Source organism: Ctenopharyngodon idella, chromosome 8, assembly GCF_019924925.1.
Source record: "Ctenopharyngodon idella isolate HZGC_01 chromosome 8, HZGC01, whole genome shotgun sequence".
In the NCBI taxonomy this organism is placed as follows: domain Eukaryota; kingdom Metazoa; phylum Chordata; class Actinopteri; order Cypriniformes; family Xenocyprididae; genus Ctenopharyngodon; species Ctenopharyngodon idella.
In genome coordinates, this window is record NC_067227.1 from 10,475,164 (window position 1) to 10,493,385 (window position 18,222).

The 18,222-nt window shown below is 40.0% G+C and overlaps 1 protein-coding gene across 5 annotated transcripts in view; it reads left to right on the forward strand.

Annotated features, from left to right (window-relative positions):
- The first annotated feature begins 1,719 nt into the window (after positions 1–1,719).
- bsna (bassoon presynaptic cytomatrix protein a) overlaps positions 1,720–18,222 on the forward strand; it is a 58,577-nt gene continuing 42,074 nt past the window's right edge. For all 5 annotated transcript variants that reach the window (XM_051902439.1, XM_051902444.1, XM_051902440.1 and 2 more), the window contains exons 1-2: positions 1,720–1,993; positions 16,114–16,609. In XM_051902439.1, coding sequence (XP_051758399.1) covers positions 1,833–1,993; positions 16,114–16,609 — 657 coding nt within the window. In that variant the 5' untranslated portion in view covers positions 1,720–1,832. The remainder of the gene's footprint in view (positions 1,994–16,113; positions 16,610–18,222) is intronic.

The following is an 18,222-nucleotide window of genomic DNA, read 5'->3' on the forward strand; positions in this document are numbered from 1 at the left end:
ATGGCCTGGCCTATCATTGTTATGCAGACGACAGATTTATATTGGCACTCTTCAGCTCTCTCTGCTTGTTTGCTGGAAATAAAGGTGTGGATGACACATAACTTTCTTAAATTGTTTTATTAATTGGCACTCCAAAGTTAACAAGTGTAATAATTTTAAACTTACTGTGGACAAATATTCCCTTCTATCCAGGTGCAGAATTTGTGTGTGATTCTTGATGCTCAGCTGACTTTTAATACTCATTTTAAAAATATTACAAAAGTTGCTTTTTTCATCTTCGGAAGATCATCCGTATTAGACCCTTTCTCACTAGGCCTGATGTAAAGAGGCTTATCCATGCCTTTATTACATATAGGCTTGATTATTGTAACTCACTTTTTGCAAATCTACCGGCAAATTCCATCAAAAGGTTTCAATATATACAAAACTCAGCTGCATGTGTTTCAGCTTATACATCTTGACGCCTTTTCTTACATTGCTCCTAAGTTGTGGAATTCATTACCTGCTTCAATTAGGAATGCTCCTTCTTTTAATTGTTTTAAAGGGTTAGTTCACCCAAAAATTTTAATTCTGTCATTAATTACTCACCCTCATGTTGTTCCACACCCATAAGACCTTCGTTCACCTTCAGAACACAAATTAAGATAATTTTTAAGAAATCTGAGAGGTATATGACTCGTCCATAGACAGAAATATAATCAACACTTTCAAGGTCCAGAAAGGTACTAAAGACATCGTTAAAACAGTCATGTGACTGCAGTGGTTCAACCTTAATGTTATGAAGAGACGAGAATACTTTTTGTGCACAAAAACAAAACAAAAATAAGGACTTTATTCAACAATCTCTTCTCTTCTGTGTCATTCTCATACATTGTTTACTTCCAGCGCTTCCGGGTTCTATGTCAGAACGCTGACTCGTTATTGGCCGGCTCCTGCGTCAGCATCACATGCATGCGTCGTGCTGATCACGTGACCAGCTTTGGCCAATACTGAGTTGGCGTTCGGACGTAAACACAGAAGCCTTCACTGTGTTACTGCGTCACCTGCGTAAGATAATGACAGGGAAGAGAAGAGATTGCTGAATAACAATTATTTTTGTTTTTGTGCACAAAAAGTATTCTCGTCTCTTCATAACTTTAAGGTTGAACCACTGCAGTCACATGACTGTTTTAACGATGTCTTTAGTTCCTTTCTGGACCTTGAAAGTGTTGATTATATTGCTGTCTATGGACGAGTCATATACCTCTCAGATTTCATCAAAAATATCTTAATTTGTGTTCTGAAGATGAACGAAGGTCTTATGAGGGTGAGTAATTAATGACAGAATTTTCATTTTTGGGTGAACTAACCCTTTAAGAAACTCCTTAAGACTTATCTTTTTAGTAAAGTTTTTAATGTGTAATTATTATTGTGATTTTTGATATTATATACTTTGTATTGTTTGTTATTTTGTATTCTGTAATGCCTTGAGTATGAGAAAGGTTCCTTACAAATAAAATTTATTATTATTATTATAATAGTGTGACTCTATAACACAATATTAAAGCAAATCTCTATTTATGATATTATCTCAAGAGCTAAAGCTGGAAGTAAATGTTGCGCATATACAAATAATTATATGCTTTATATACATTTGAGGCGTGCATGCGCGCGTACTGTAGTTGCTGAATGTGTGTCCCCTCCCACCCGAGCTCGAGCGCACTGAATGCGCAGGAGAGAGAGAGAGATGATGGCGGAGGAAGATCGGCGCTGAGCGGATCTTTTTATATAATTGCGTTTCCTGAGTTTATTATAAATAGAAAACATAATCGGCCTGCTCGCTAGATCCAACCATGGGTAACGAGGCGAGCCTGGAGGGCGGTGAAGGGGCCACTATGGTGGGGATGTCGGTTTCAGCACCGCTGGGCTCTGGACAGCACATGAAGCCCGTAAATGGCGCAGCGGCCGGGGCTGGAGCTGGAACATCCCTCGAACCCAGGGCGGGGATGCATAGGTAAGAACAGGGTTATTTCACAAGCCATTTCCTCTGCATGCTTGCATTTGTTTCCTCTTCTCGAATATGATATACGGTTTGACAGCGAGAAGCAGTGTGATTGATTCTGAGCGGAACGGAGGATGCTGTGCGGTGATGCTGCTGCTGTGATGCTTGTTTCTAGGCTACGATCTCTGTTCACGAACACAAGAACAGGGCATTAAAAACAGGGCTACCGATGTGCTGACGTCGTCAGATCAGAGAGATCGACACACCTGAGCCTCAAGATGACAAACTGAGAAACCAAAAGCATGCTGAGAGAGAGAGAGAGAGAGAGAGAGTGAGAGAAAGAGAGAGGCTAAATGATCGTGTGAATGAGAATCGTTCTCACATGTATTTACTGTCACGCGTTTGAATATTTTCTCGGGCGCGCGCTGCATTCACAAAAAATGACAAACACATCGTCATATTTGATGCTGGTTGATCGCGAAATTATCAATCAGCGTCCCTAATGATATTTTGCACGTATGCTGTAGATGGATATGTGGCGACGAGTTACGCATCCGTCTATCATCACTTAAAGCACACAATTCTTTTCTATTAATAAAAAGATAACTGTTGTGCATGTATTCATGAGTCTATTTCTCTGAGAATCCTCATTCAGTTATTACGGACCGCGAGGGTTTCTTTCTTCCTGCAAATGGCTGTCGGTATAGTATAGGCTATGTGATGGAGGGTGAGAGTAGCTACAACTGTAAGTGCTTTAACATGAAGAATTGATAGCACTGCAATACACGCACAGCAGCTCATTCATCCGTTCTTCAGCAGTGACTCATATTTACACCCGAGTCTATATCTGATCTCTGGCGTAAGATGCTAATAATAGGATGAGCTATATTTGTGTTTTCAGGTATAGCCATCACTCACTACACAACGCATCTGTGTTTTTATTCTGTCGACGATGGTGTGAAGTGTTGATTTTCCCTTAAAAAAAAAAAAACGCACGAACACCGCGCCTGCTTAATTTATTCTGGTTGCTCCAGTTTTGTCGCCATTGGGCTTTAATAATATGGCTCCTGAAACTCAATTCAAAGGCTGCCACTTATGCGGAATTGTAATGTAACATTTTGAAAATCATTATGAAAGTTAAAGCAGCAATTACAAGAACAAGCACGCAAACTATGTAATATGATTCCATGATTCCAAAGCTTTAACTGTGATATAAGCCATTTATTTATAATGACAATATGCTGTCACCACATCGATATGGTATTGTCAGGGATGATTACACATGTGAAGTTCCATGTCAACACACACCAGAGATACAGCCTTAGATCCTTGTTGGTGTCTTGCCATTAAATTTGTTAATGCACTGCCTGAAAATGTGATGAACATGATATAGCCAGAGTGGTCTGATGAGGATCTGAGCCAGATTTGCTGAAGATCCAATGAACACTCTAGGAGGTTTCCAGAAAAGTACGTTGAAATCGCCCCATATAGTGCACGATTTGAAGGAACAGCCATTTTGTAGTGGTGTCCGAAACCATGGTAGACATTACTGAGTGCACTCATTCAATCCCATAATGCACCACAACACCAAGTGTACAACTGATGTACACTCAACCACCAGAGAATGCCTATAATGCATATAATGCATTTGTATTTTATTAATCAAAAGCTATGCAAAAGTGGCAACCCTTCCAGGACGCTCAGTGTCCGATTTCGCCCACTCCTTAAGTGGACTATTACTGATTTTGGACACAGCACTGTCAATGAATATCAAAATGATGGACAGGCATTGGCATAGGTTTGAAGATTTATTGATCTGTAAAACAGTTCCAGTTCGTTTACTATTCCATACCGTTTTGTGGTGTGTTCACACTGAAAAATATAAAAAGAAAAAGTGGACTTTAAATACTCGGATGATGCAATTAATTGACTAAAAAACGAAGTGTGCAATGTTGGACACTTCATGCACTCAAGAGTCGCCGCTTTCCTTATTTAGCGGAAGGGGAGGGGCTATCGGACTACGATGCTGGATGACTAAATAATTTTATAAGATTCATACGCAAGATGGTTGAGTACATAATGCATAGTGTATAGTGCATCATTTGAGACACAACTTTAGTGTTCCTGAATAAACAGGAAGAAATTGCAACCAAGAAATCAGATATCCACCTTTTTTTAATTGTCAAAGAGTAGCCCAAGTACAGTATGTTAGCTATCAGAATGTCATGCAGTAATACTGTAATGCATATGTGTGGTTCTTTTAGTGCAATTTATAATATTTAAGGGTTGTATATGAGCCTGCGTTTAAAATGCTTTTTGCATGCTCTGCGCTGTGTACAGAGACACATGAGAAACGCTGTGGAGTGCGGAAACACAAGCGTCTGATATGGTAACAAACAAAGACGCCTGCTTGTGCTAGTGAGAGAAAAAAACCTACATCTGAGGCAATTACTGTATAAATATTGTATCGGAGAGTCTATTTGCACTAAGTACAAATAGCATGACTTGTTGGCAAAGGCTATTTACACTCTTACAACTCCGCCCTCCATTAATTGTGTTATTTCATTTAGCTTTTACTTACATGCAACACAGAATTCAATATGGCAGAGGCTATATACACTACGTGCAAATACCGACAGATCCTCAAACAAAATGAGCTACACACGTTCAGCCCATCCGATCAATGCATTTTCAATTATACATCCATTAAATAACATCTATTAAATATCTAGTTCAGTCATGAAACTCTAGATGGCGCAGGCTGATTGGTCCTTTACATGCAATCTGCAAGCAATCACATCATTACTGCATGGCACAAGCTGATTGGCCTCTGCTGATCCTGCAGCCAATGAGATTGCTTGCTCAACATTTAAATAGAGGGTATGCACGTGATGTCACCGTCGGCCGTTATGACTGCGGTTAGGACCACTGAGTGGCAGCATTGGTTTTCAGCGTAAATGCCGCGAAAAACAAAACACATTCAAAATGGGAAAGAGCTTTGCGATTGACTGTACAGATAGATTTGACACAAAATCTGAGGTATATTTTTACAGACTGCTGAAATCTACAGAAGAAAAGAAACAAATGGATCACTGCAATTCACAGAAACAACTGGACTCCAGGCAGAGAAACATGGATTTGCAGTTATCATTTTGTGTCAAAATGTTGGATTTTGGGGTAAAATCATACCCTATATATTGTATTGTTATATATTGTGTTGACAACTCATCAATTAAATATTTACCATCTTCTGCATAATTGGGTGTTTTTAAATAAACACTGACAAAAACTATACAAGTTTTAGAGCTGGACGATATATATAACATCGGAGTGATCCCTCCGATTTAGACCTATATTGTAGTTATATAAAGTGTTCACAGGCAGATTTGATTTATGTATTTCCCTGGCATCGAAATCAGGCACATATAAATGTCAGGAAACACGATTCCTGGATTCCTGGATCTCAATATCCATGGATTAGGTTATAAGCAACACTTTCGAGCCCAACCTTTAGCGATTTTGCAGTTTCCCCTATTAAATCCAGTCATGCAGCAGCTCTTTTGCCACTCAATCTAGCTGAAGGAGCATGTTCCAGTAGGAAAGTGACGTCAATGCATACCCTCTGTAGTCTGGTTCAATGTTAGCTTGTGGTTCATCTGCAGCACTATCAGAGTTCCTCTGAACTCCTCCACCTCCCCAGCTCCACCTGCCTAGATCTGCTACAGGATTCATGTCTGTCTGTTTATGCAGCAGCAGATCTTACATGTTCACAGCAGCGTGTCTGTGTGTCTATTAGCAGTAGTAAGTCCATACTTGCTCTGCAGCAGCAATAATCAACAGCAGCAGCAGCGTAGCAGATCTAGTCCACTAAGACCATATACATTAACATTGCCATATTCAATAACATGCTAAAACTATTTTGAGAGTTGTGATGATTTAAATAACGTTAGATTCTCTATTTGATATGCAATGGGAATAGGGAGAAGAATGGAATCCGGAAAAGGAGGATTCAAACTTGGGTCACATGGTAAAAGTGGCAAGGAGAGTAAATACAGTTGATTTAGTCTTTGAAATTTGAATACGTCTTTTCCGGACCACATTCTTCTCCCTCTTGCCATCCCATATCAGTTTGGAGCTGGCAGTTGTAAATTGAATGTGTCTGACTTCCGGTCTCATCCCTCCAGTTATTTTTAGCTGTACAAAACTGCTCATTATGCTGCTTGATACTGCAAACTGGTATTTATTACTATATTATTTTAATGTATTGTTGTAATTAGAGATGCATTGATGTATCGGATGATTTTTGAACAATTTAAAACCATCTGCATATCAGCTAGCCTATAGCATGAAAAAGGTCGATATACAGTAACAAACCAATGGTTTATTAACTGCATGCAGGCACTGAGCTATATAATGTCTGTTGCATATACTTGCAAATACTTGCTAAAACAAAATGAAATCTGTACAAAATACAGCAGGGCTCGTTAATAGAGACCGCCTGGGGTCAACATGAACGACACTCGGGACAATTGACAGAACAGTACCTGTCCCGATCAGGCCAGTGCTGCATTTTCATGAGTTATCTTTTGCACTGAAAGTTTATCTACTGACTGTGTGGGAACGTTTGTATGCACACATCCAAAGCACACACATGGAAAGACGCTTTTTAGACAGCACACAAATACTTATTTTGAGTTCTTTCACACAAAATTATATCAAAATGCCCATCTTGGCGAGTATCCTTGTGAACATAGTTGGTTATGTCTTAAATGAACGTAAACAGCTGAGAAATAAAATGCTTGTGTAACAATATATTGGATCTGTGCAGCTCTTAAAGTGACAGCAGCCTAATAAACCTGCTGCACTGCTGTCTGTGTTTTAATGTTAATCAAACAACAACACACACACACACACACACACACACACACAAAAATTGCTCACTACTCTTGAATGAATAGCTTTAATAAGGATTAATGCATATTTAATTTATACAATGAAGAATATACACACAAAAAAATCATCTGTTTGGATTTAAATAGGCAAATGCTTAAGAGTCTATGAATGGATCATTAATGCAGTGATTATTATGTTTCTAGCATGTTATATGTTTGTCAACAGTTCTTCTAACTCTAATTGATGGAGTGTGTAGCTTTTCATTCCTTAACCATGTAGGACGACGTATCATGGACATATTCCAGGATGACAAAGACTCATCAGGCTCAAATTGTGGAAGAATGTTTGGGAGGGAGCAAACAGAATTCTCACACATTCACAGAAAATATCTTACTTTCGCACTGCAAAATAAGGTGGATAATGAACCTTGGAGCAGTGTTATATTGTATAGACTACAGTAAGGGTTCAGCACAGCAGACTCCACTTTATGTGGGCATTATTGCTCACCACATGTTTTTTTCCCTGTGTAAGCCTACATATAAACTCTGTTTAAAGTTAAGGTTCAACACCCATCATACAGCTTTGCAGCATTCTGCAACATCCATGAGATTTGGGTCACCCCAACAATTACTGGTTGAGAAGCTACAAAACGATGGGTTTCTAGAAATACAGGAGGCTGAAGCCTCACCAAGTGCATCTGACAGAGATGGCAGCTCAAGCTGTGTGAGAGGAAGCCGAAGAGCAATAAGTGGGCTGGTGTTTGTGCAAGGATAATGGCTGGACCCATCAGACATTTAGTCGTTTAGCAGACACTTTTATCCAAAGCAACTTACAAATCAGGAACATCACAAGCAATTTATCTTAAGAGCATTAAAGTTTCAAGAGTAAGAGTAGTACACAAGCTAAAGAAGAAGTAAACTGCACTTCGGTCAATAAATGTATGTTTGTTGGACAAAATTATAATTCTACCTGAAATGTGGCTGCACAATAACATGTACTAAGCCGCTCAGCTAGACTGGCTACTTTCAGCACAGACAGAAATTCATTACATCGGCCAAAGGGTCTGTTGATGTGAACAAAAACTTCTGCATGTGGGATATTCAGCAATGACGTTTCAACCTCCCTCCCTACCAAGGAAATTTACTGACTAGGATCATATGTTTTCCGTCCCTTTGAAGCTGTCAGCCTGCTTCTCAACAAACAACCCCTGGGATTTTGCCATTAACTGAATTCAGTGACACTAATCTGAAGAAACTTATACCATCATATCTCTGTCTCAGCAAGAGCAAAGACTGGTGATCCGCCCTTACCCGGAGTCTGTTTTTACCAATGGTTTTAAAACATACTCTATAACAGCATTCCAGCCACGAAAATCAGCCCACCTGCAGCAGAACAAACGTTGTCTGTCAGAGCTAAACTGAGGTAAACCACTGGCTTGGATGGCGTTAACCCAGCTAACAAAAATATGTTCTAAGAAAGTTTTGCTATAACGTTCCCATTAAGTTATGTTCTCTGAACATTCAAAACATCCAGTTTTTTAAATGTTTTGGTTGGTTATGTGAGCATTAAATTTTGCAAACATGGGAATATTACTTTTGAATGTTCCCTGTGTTGTGTTGGGACTTCTATGTTGAAGGTTGTGTTCCCATTTCCTGTGCCAGTTTTGTAGTCTTTTTATAGTTTTTTATGTTAATTAGTTGCCTGATAGTTTCCAGGTGTGTCTTGTTTGCCTGTGTATAAATAGCCGTTGTGTTTCATTGTTCCTTGGTCAGTCGTTCTGTAATGCGAAGAGCACGGCATGTCCAGACCAATAAGAGATTATTAACTACTGTTACTTCTTTTAATTATACTAATGTCTAATTAAAATGTCTACAAATGTATAAAACTGATCAGAGATCAGGTAAAAACCATAGACTCATGATTCATGGATCATCGCCCCCCAGTGATGAACCACTGAAATTTCTAAACATTTCGAAACAGTTATGACATAACAAAGCCTTGTTTACTGAAATCACGTGACTTTTGCAGTTTGATACGCGCTCCGAACCACTGATTCAAAACAAAAGATTCATAAAGGTTCATGAAGCAGTGTTTCGAAAGTACCCATCACTATTTATTAGTAATCCAAACAAAACAGCAACCAGGAACACAGGGAGTCTGGAGAAAAGGTATCCACATGAAACAATGTCTGACAAAGGACTGTGCTGGTAGAATGCGTGTAGTGACATCGCCACTCAGAATTGGTCACTTGTCCGGATCGGCATGGAATGAAATGGTTAAGCAACAAGAACAGTTTGGCTCGACAGTGGAAAAGCAGCTTTTGATTGGTCCTGGTTAACTACTTCACTAAATCGCTCCCACACTGCATTTTTCCTTCCTTTTGTTTTTAATTCTGTTAAGCTTGTGTACATTTTTAGTTAAAGCTGTTAAGTTATTAAGCAATATCTCATGTAGTTTTTTTCCTTAATGACCACTAGGAGGTGCTCTAAATAGGCATATGTTTTCCTTGATTGCTGTATATCTCTTCAGGGAAAACCAATCAGGCATAACATTAGGACCATCTTCCTAATATTGTGTTGGTCCCCCTTTTGCTGCCAAAACAGCCCTGACCCGTCGAGGCATGGACTCCACTAGACCCCTGAAGGTGTGCTGTGGTATCTGACACCAAGATGTTAGCAGCAGATCCTTTAAGTCCTGTAAGTTGCGAGGTGGAGCCTCCATGGATCGGACTTGTTTGTTCAGCACATCCCACAGATGCTCGATTGAATTGAGATCTGGGGAATTTGGAGGTCAAGTCAACACCTCAAACTCATTGTTGTGCTCCTCAAACTATTCCTGAACCATTTTTGCTTTGTGGCAGGACACATTATCCTGCTGAAAGAGGCCACAGACACCAGGGAATACCGTTTCCATGAAAGGGTGTACATGGTCTGCAACAATGCTTAGGTAGGTGGTATGTGTCAAAGTAACATCCACATGGATGGCAGGACCCAAGGTTTCCCAGCAGAACATTGCCCAAAGCATCACACTGCCTCCGCCGACTTGCCTTCTTCCATAGTGCATCCTGGTGCCATGTGTTCCCCAGGTAAGCGACGCACACACACCCGGCCATCCACGTGATGTAAAAGAAAACGTGATTTATCAGACCAGGCCACCTTCTTCCATTGCTCCGTGGTCCAGTTCTGATGCTCACGTGTCCACTGTTGGCTCTTTCGGCGGTGGACAGGGGTCAGCATGGGCACCCTGACTGGTCTGCAGCTATGCAGCTCCATACGCAACAAACTGATTCACTGTGTATTCTGACACCTTTCTATCAGAACCAGCATTAACTTCTGGAGCAATTTGAGCTACAGTAGCTCGTCTGTTGGATCGGACCACACAGGGCCAGCCTTCGCTCCCCACGTGCATCAATGAGTCTTGGCCGTCCATGACCCTGTCGCCGGTTCACCACTGTTCCTTCCTTGGAGCACTTTTGATAGATACTGACCACTGCAGACCGGGAACACCCCACAAGAGCTGCAGTTTTGGAGATTCTCTGACCCAGTCGTCTAGCCATCACAATTTGGCCCTTGTCAAACTCTCTCAAATCCTTACGCTTGCCCATTTTTCCTGCTTCTAACACATCAACTTTGAGGACAAAATGTTCACGTGCTGCCAAATATATCCACCCACTAACAGGTGCCGTGATGAAGAGATGATCAGTGTTATTCACTTCACCTGTCAGTGCTCATAATGTTATGCCTGATTCGTGTATGTTGTTTTTGAAACCCAAAGTAAAAGAGTGATGCACATTCACTGTGTTTTACCGTGAAATGAGTGTTCCATGTCTTTATTAAAATTAACACATTAACGATTTATCTCTCATCCACCCGCAATTAACTAGAATGTTATTTTTTATTACTTGGCCCATTTTGAAATAGTGTGTTTTGAAATATTATAATATATGAAGCTCATGCTGCAAGATGCTGAAAAACAGCTACACACGGCCAAACATTAGAAAGATTAAAGCCAGATTAAATTCAAGAACTCATCCTGTGGGAAGCCCTATGGGTGCTTTCTCTGCTCACATGAATGGAAAGCAGCCAATCACAGAATCAAATGTAATTTGTGTATAAGGTTAGAAGCATTGATTAAGGCTCTTATATCTGTTATTATGTGCCTTACTTGGAAGCTGATAAGGATGACGCAATGATGCACTCTTGTGGTTGTTTTCAATTGCAAAATTAGATCGGGCAAGTAATTAGGAGAGGATGATATATAAGATGCTATAGTGAGCAGTGGCCTTTGTTGGTCAAAACACAACTGCGGTGGAACCTGTAGCTCTCTAGTCTTTAGCTCTTTCTAGTCTCCCTACATATTTAAAAACAAAAATTGTATTTGTTAACATTAGTTAATGCACTGTGAGCTAACGTGAACAAACATTACAGCGTAATATCATACAGGTATACATTCCTTTTTAATTGATTATTAATTGATTTAATTAAGGTTTATACAGACAGAGTTCAAGATAAATCTTTTCATTACTACTGGAGCTCCAGTTTAAGTTTCAAATGATTATTAAACAGCAAGAACAAACAATGCAAAAGTGGCAGCCCTTCCGGCGCACTTAGTGTCCGAATTCACTCACTCATTTTCATTCACTCCTTCAAGTGAACTATATTAGTGGAGTAATGTAAGGAATAGTGAATGAGGGGGCGATTTCGAACAGTCTTCATGAGTTAATAACTCTTCATTCCATAGATCAGTTTCCTGTCACACCTGCTATCTATTTTCAGCACTAGTAATCACTGAGGGCAGCTGAGCCACAGCAGCAGCCTTATTGAGATTCAGGATTCATTCTTAAGATTCAGTCAGGCTAAGATAAGGGAGTCAACCTGTGAATTACTGTGTGAAAGAGCTAATGCTGACTCTAGTCTTTCTGACCTATACCTTCATAATGTAATATTCCTGAAGCAGTCAGACGCACATGCACATTGGCTGTCATAATAGCGACACTAAAGTGTGGGTGTCTCAGCATATCTGATATGTTTTGGCAATGAAAGTTTTACAGGTTTGAACTGTACAGTATCAAAATCTGAACACATTGATTTGTTTCCAGTTTATTCTCTGTAGAGAGAGACTCCTAGTTGATCATCTCTCTCTCGCTCCATCTTCACTGCACGTCAATCATATGTGCTCAGTTGCTGCTCCGCTGTAAATTGATCTCAGTGTGTTTTTAAATAATAATCTCATGGCACAAGATATGGTAAACAAAAATAATAACATAAAACAGAACTAGTTTTATATATACTGATTTTGAGAAGGCAGACTGAGATGACAAACGGGAACATGGTTTGCAACACATTATTAGCTGTTTGATAATGTAGTCAAGCCAAAGGCTAATCATATTAATTACCGTAATTATGTTACATAAAACACATTACCATTCAGATACATGGACCTGTAGACGAGTCTGTATAATTCACTCTACCACTTCTGAATCATTTTCTGGTTCAAACATATATGGCTGAATTAAACCAGTATTTTCACTTGCCGTTGTGTAGTTTACTACAGTAAAGTTGACCGAGTGGATCAGGAATTCTGAGCTCGTGTGATTGAGTGGAGGGGGGCCTAATTTGCATATTCATGGTTCCGCGTATACTAAATGAAGCAAGGGTGTAGAGTTACATTTAAGCTATTGTAAGTTTGAAGACATTTTTTTTTTCACAGGAAAAAAATGTTTAAATATGTCATTTTGGTGATCAAAGATGAGTTTTAAGGAATAAAATTATTGACTTTAAAATTATGCCCATCTTGCTGCCTTATTTGTAAAATTAATTTTCCAGTCCTTCTTTGTTTTAGTTTACATTAGCAACGTGTTGTCAGATAATGTGCACTTTGTGATTAAAAATGTGAAAAATTATTTTTTTTTTTTTTATATATATGGTTATGGTTTAATGTCTGTTATTTTTATATAGTTGGTTATTTTGGCATCAGCTGCATTTAGATGGTTTTCTGTAATCGATATCTGGCAACCAGTACATTGTTCCAAGTGGCAATTCTACTCATACAGTAACTGTTACCCTATGTTGCATCAAATGACATGGAAATGTATATTAATGCTAATATTAATAAGCAAATCCCTGCTCTCATTCTCTTGAATAGCCCGGGTATTTGCGTTTGCAGTTCATATGGTCTGCATGCTGCTGCTGCTCAATATCCAGGAGGGTTTGGTCATTTACACATAGAAGTGAAGACTGGCAGAGAACAGAGAAGAATATACTAACATAATGATACAAATTAGGTGCCTTGTGAGCACCCTTCTCAATCACACCATGAAAAATGGTACACCCTCTGCTCTTCATGAACATGCATAAGTGAAGGCAACAAGACTACAAGTCCACATCAAGTGTGTCATAACTCAAGTGGGAAGGCTGGATTTTGCCTTCACAAGAAACAGAAGAGGAATACGTCCAATATGTTCATCCCCCATAAGGTGTCCAACCACTTTTCCATCTCATCCCACTCTCGGTTATCCCTTGTTTTCCTACCCTTCCACTTCAGTGTATGTTATCTTGACTTTAACATGCCTCCAGAAGCTGCTGCATCTGGTCCGAAGGTAATGAAGTTGGCCAGCTCTCTGCACTCTCTCAAGTAATGGAGCAAAAGGACAGACTGCAAATTGGTAATAGGAAAATGAAGAGGCTTGAAGAGCATGCAACACACCCTTCTATAGTACCTGACTCTAGACATAAAACAGGGACATCATTCTTCCACTCCATAGTCAATGCTTCCATTTCCATCCTGCTTTAAGATAACACCAGTCAACATCATCACACCTGGGGCCTCATTTATAAAGCGTGCGTACGCACAGATTTGATCTTAGAGTGTGCATACGCTTAAATCCACGCAAACGCTCATATATTTATAAAAACGGTCTTTGTCATGGAAAAGTGCTTAAAGCCATGTCAGGGTCTGAGCAGACGTACACACTTTTCCTGGTCAGATTACTGCAGGTTTTTGGAAATCTAAGCTATTCTTGCAGCTCGCCAAGGATTTGGACGATGACTGTTGATCTTTTATATGTAAATGACATTAATTAGGTGTTGTTTAAAACACGGAGAACTGAAACCATTCAGCTGTGCGCATGTTCAAGATAATTTGCGATTTATAGATTTCACATTTGAAAGAGAGGTGTACGCTTGTTTTCTGTGTGTACGTTCATTCTATGAATCACACGTACGCACATCGGAGAAATGAGCGTAAGATCAAATTTAGGACGGGTTCTAGCACGTTTTAGCACGGGGTCTTTGCTGTAGACCAGTCACAAGCCAATCAGAGCTTTCTTACCTACCCAAACTAACTCTCTTGGAATCTGTCTTAATGGCAAATTAAATTAAATGATCAAGTATATTGGCCACAAGTACTCTTCAGTAACTCTTCAAAATCATCCTGAGGTCAGCAATATTATTAAACATGTCTTATTACCGGTCTCCTTTAGTGTGGCATGAGTAAACCACACCCTCACTTTCCCAAAGGAAATGAAATGGATTTGTAAAAACCTTGCATGACTGTGCTTAGGAACAACAGAGCAGCTCAAATGGAAAGCCTGTTAGTGCAGCTGTTGTACTGGGTAATTTCCATTAGCAGTATGCTTGAATCTTGACCAGTGTCAGGTATTTTCTTATAAACTGACATCCTTTATTGAAACATCTTCACAACTATCCCAACCCTGAAGCCATGTTGAAACTAAAGCATAGTTCATGTGTTAAGAGAAGTGAAAAAGATTACTCTGGATGCAAACATGGTCATCTAGAACTTTCATTAGAAACTCAACTAATTGATTTCAATGAGTAATCACAGGTTCTTCTTAATCAGGAGCCAAAATCTGTTCTAATGGAATATGTGTGATCACAGAAATGCAATTAAAAAAAAGGAGTGATACAGACTGTACATTAATGAAAGGTAATAAGCTTACATCTGAAGTATGAATATATGTCGTTTGGATGATATGCAATGTTTCATGTGTAACTGGTCTTACTCGACCCGCTCTGAGCAGGATTTGAACCAGCATGTCCGGCATGGGAGGTGGGGCGTGCTAACAAGTATGCTAAAGACCTCAGTCATTAGCGTCAGTCGCCAGCACGCCTCTTGAGGCCGGGGGGTGAGGTTTACATGCACAGCTCTTACTATCTTGCTTCCGTTACAGTCATCCCCCTAAACCTCACTCCAGTCTGGGTCACGGCACCAAATGTAACTGGTCCTACTCGACCCGCTCCGAGCAGGACTCGAACCGGCATCTCCAGCTTGGGAGGCGGGCGCGCTAATAAGGACACTAATGACTGCATCCATAAGTGTCAGTCGCTAACGCACCTCTTGAGATCAGGGGAGTGAGGTTTAAACGCACAGCTCTAACTAGCTTGCTTCTGTTACATTACCCCCCCTAAACCTCACTCCCATCTGGGTCATGGTACCAACTGTAATCGGTCCTACTCGACCCGCTCTGAGCAGGACTTGAACTGGCGTCTTCGGCGTGGGAGGCGGGCGCACTAACAAGATGCTAAAGACCGCTGTCACTAGCAACAGTTGCCAGCGTGCCTCTTGAGCCCGGGGGAGTGAGGTTTACATGCACAGCTCTTACTAGCTTGCTTCCAATACACATGCATCATATGATTTTATCCAGTCTAAAACATTTTTCTGTTCATTCAATGCTCAGTTGGCCGTCCTTCCAGCATAGCGAAAAAAAAGGGTCAACATCACAGCATTGGTCTCAGTCCACTGCCTCATAATAATTGTCCTTCAGAACAACCTCCACTGATCTGTTGAGACCAGCACAACCATCAAGAAAGGACTGAAACACACCTCTTCTGCAGGCACACAACTAAACTAAAACTACAAAGGCACTTTAGAAACAAACTATTTTACTTTTATGCTTTTTTTCTTCCTCTCTAGCCTCTGTATGATAACCTCCTGAATCTTGGTGTTGTGGTACTGTGAATAGGCATGTTGTTGGTCAATTGCTTGTGGTGTCTACTATATGTATGGTGGCTTGGATAAAAGTGTGTGTTAAATGATTCAATGTATGTGTAATGTTAATTAATAACTGAGTTGAGCTTTTTAATGCCTTGACCCTCTGAAATGATAAGCCATAATATCAGGCTATTTAAATGGCTTATATGTTAAGAGCAGGCTTGTTAAAAAGTTAAAGGTTGTGCACAAGAATAATCAGATGTTCTCATTCTCTGCTCTGCTTCATTTAGGCTGGCCGGAGGGGGAGGCCCACCATCAAGCCCAAAACTAGGCTATGGAACCGCTGGCGATCGAGGGTCAGGCGGTGACTTTGGCATGGGTGGCATGCAAACAAGTGGAACCCCTTACAAAAAGGAAATCCATGGTGGACCTAGACATTCCCAGACCACGTCTACACATCAGTCTCAAATTCAAGCTTCATCAGGGGGCATGGGACCCAGCCAAAGCCCTGGACAACACGCCTCCAGACGCAGCCTCCAGGTGGACTTCAGCAGTGGCGGGCGAACAGGCCGCTCACCGTCAGTGTCTCCTGATAGATCTAGTGCTCCGTCTTCGCCATACTCCGTACCCCAGATAGCACCAATGCCTAGCAGTAAGCTCTGTCCGGTCTGCAATACTACAGAGTTGACAAATGTTGATGGGTCACCAAACTTCAACAAGTGTACACAGTGCCACACTACTGCGTGCAACCAGTGCGGCTTCAACCCCAACCCACACCTGATAGGGGTAAGACTTCTGAATAAATTAGATTCCTGATGCATAATGGTTTTATGCTTATTGATTTTGCGTTAGTTTGTGAAGATTATCTTCTAATGCCTGTGTGTCTTCTGTGGCATCCTCCTTTATTGTGTTTTTCATTCAAATCGTTACTGGAATGGTCATATTTTAGTTCAGTTTGGTTAATTGTCATTCAGTGATGCAAGTGGAACCAAATGTTGTATTCTCAAGGTGTAGTGGAAGAATACACAGTCAGTAGTACTTGAAAGCATACATTTACAAGGGTGTATATTTTAATTTATGTTTGTAGCTGTCTGTGCTTTTGTAAGGGGAAGATACATTAAGAGTTCTGAGTGAAAATCAGATGTAACAGCCTTGGGGTGAAATGTTTGAAGGAATGAGAAAAGATGATAGAAAGGAGAAACTGATCCGAAGACCGACCATCCATCCATCCATCCATCCATCTCTCTTTGCAATAATATGTATGGATATATGAGGATGGATTATCCTTTTTCCACTAGAGGTCTCTGCTACCACATTTAACAATCTTCTGTCCCATGCTTATTTTGTTGTCAAATAGTTATTTGATAAATACACTGGTTCATGCAACTCCAAAAATATATGTTTAAATTTAGGAATATGAATCACATAAACAAGTAAAAAACAAGCAAACCCATTTCTTCAGAAATCACTATTGTCCTTTTAGAGATGAAGGCTATTCCATGTACTACTGTCTTGAACTGGATCTTAGTAGGTCAGAGAGAGAAGTGAACAGTCCAGATGTTCATCATGGTCCAACAGCAATGTCTGATCTGTAAACAATTTATTCTTTTGTACTGATTGTTTTTAATGAACTGGCTGAAAAATAGCAATGAATGAATATTTCACTGATCCAGATAATGAGCATTTTAACAAATGCATATGCTCTACAACCATTTTTTACTCTTTTGCAGGAATGTATCAAATAGCAACAAAATAATAAACCGTAGTCATCATAGATCACTGCATTTACTGTACTTTTGATTCTCAAATGCAGTAAAAAAAAAAAAAAAAAAGGCTTAGCATACTTGATCCACCACTAACACTGACAAGTATGGACAGGGTAGAATATGCAAAAGAACTTAAATATTAGGTGGTAAGGGATTAGAAAAGACTGCTATAGATGGATAAATCTAAGTTTGAGGGGTTGAGCTGTTTGATCATAGTCAGTGAGAAGTGCCCTGCAAGTCAATCACACCTATGGGAAGTGCTGCAGAAATGAGATGAAACATCACCTGAATATCCTACTAAATTCACTGCTATAATGCAAAAGGTCTGCACAGTGAGAAGGTTTTATAGAATGCAGCATTTATTTGAAATATAAAGAGTCATTTAAAATATGTCTTTTTCAATTCTTAGCCATTTAAATTCGGGATGAAACAGAAGTTGTGCTCGTTTTTTCCTTGTCTATTGTGAAGTATATACGAGTGAAACTGCTTCTGGAACAAGAACAAATGTAGGGTGGGGCTTGATTTTGTCCATGGGGAATTGATTGGATGGTTGTGGTTTGCTATTGGTGGATCTCATGTGAGTGACAGGTTGCCCCGCCCTCGTCATCAGAGAAGAGATGTCGCTAAAAGAGG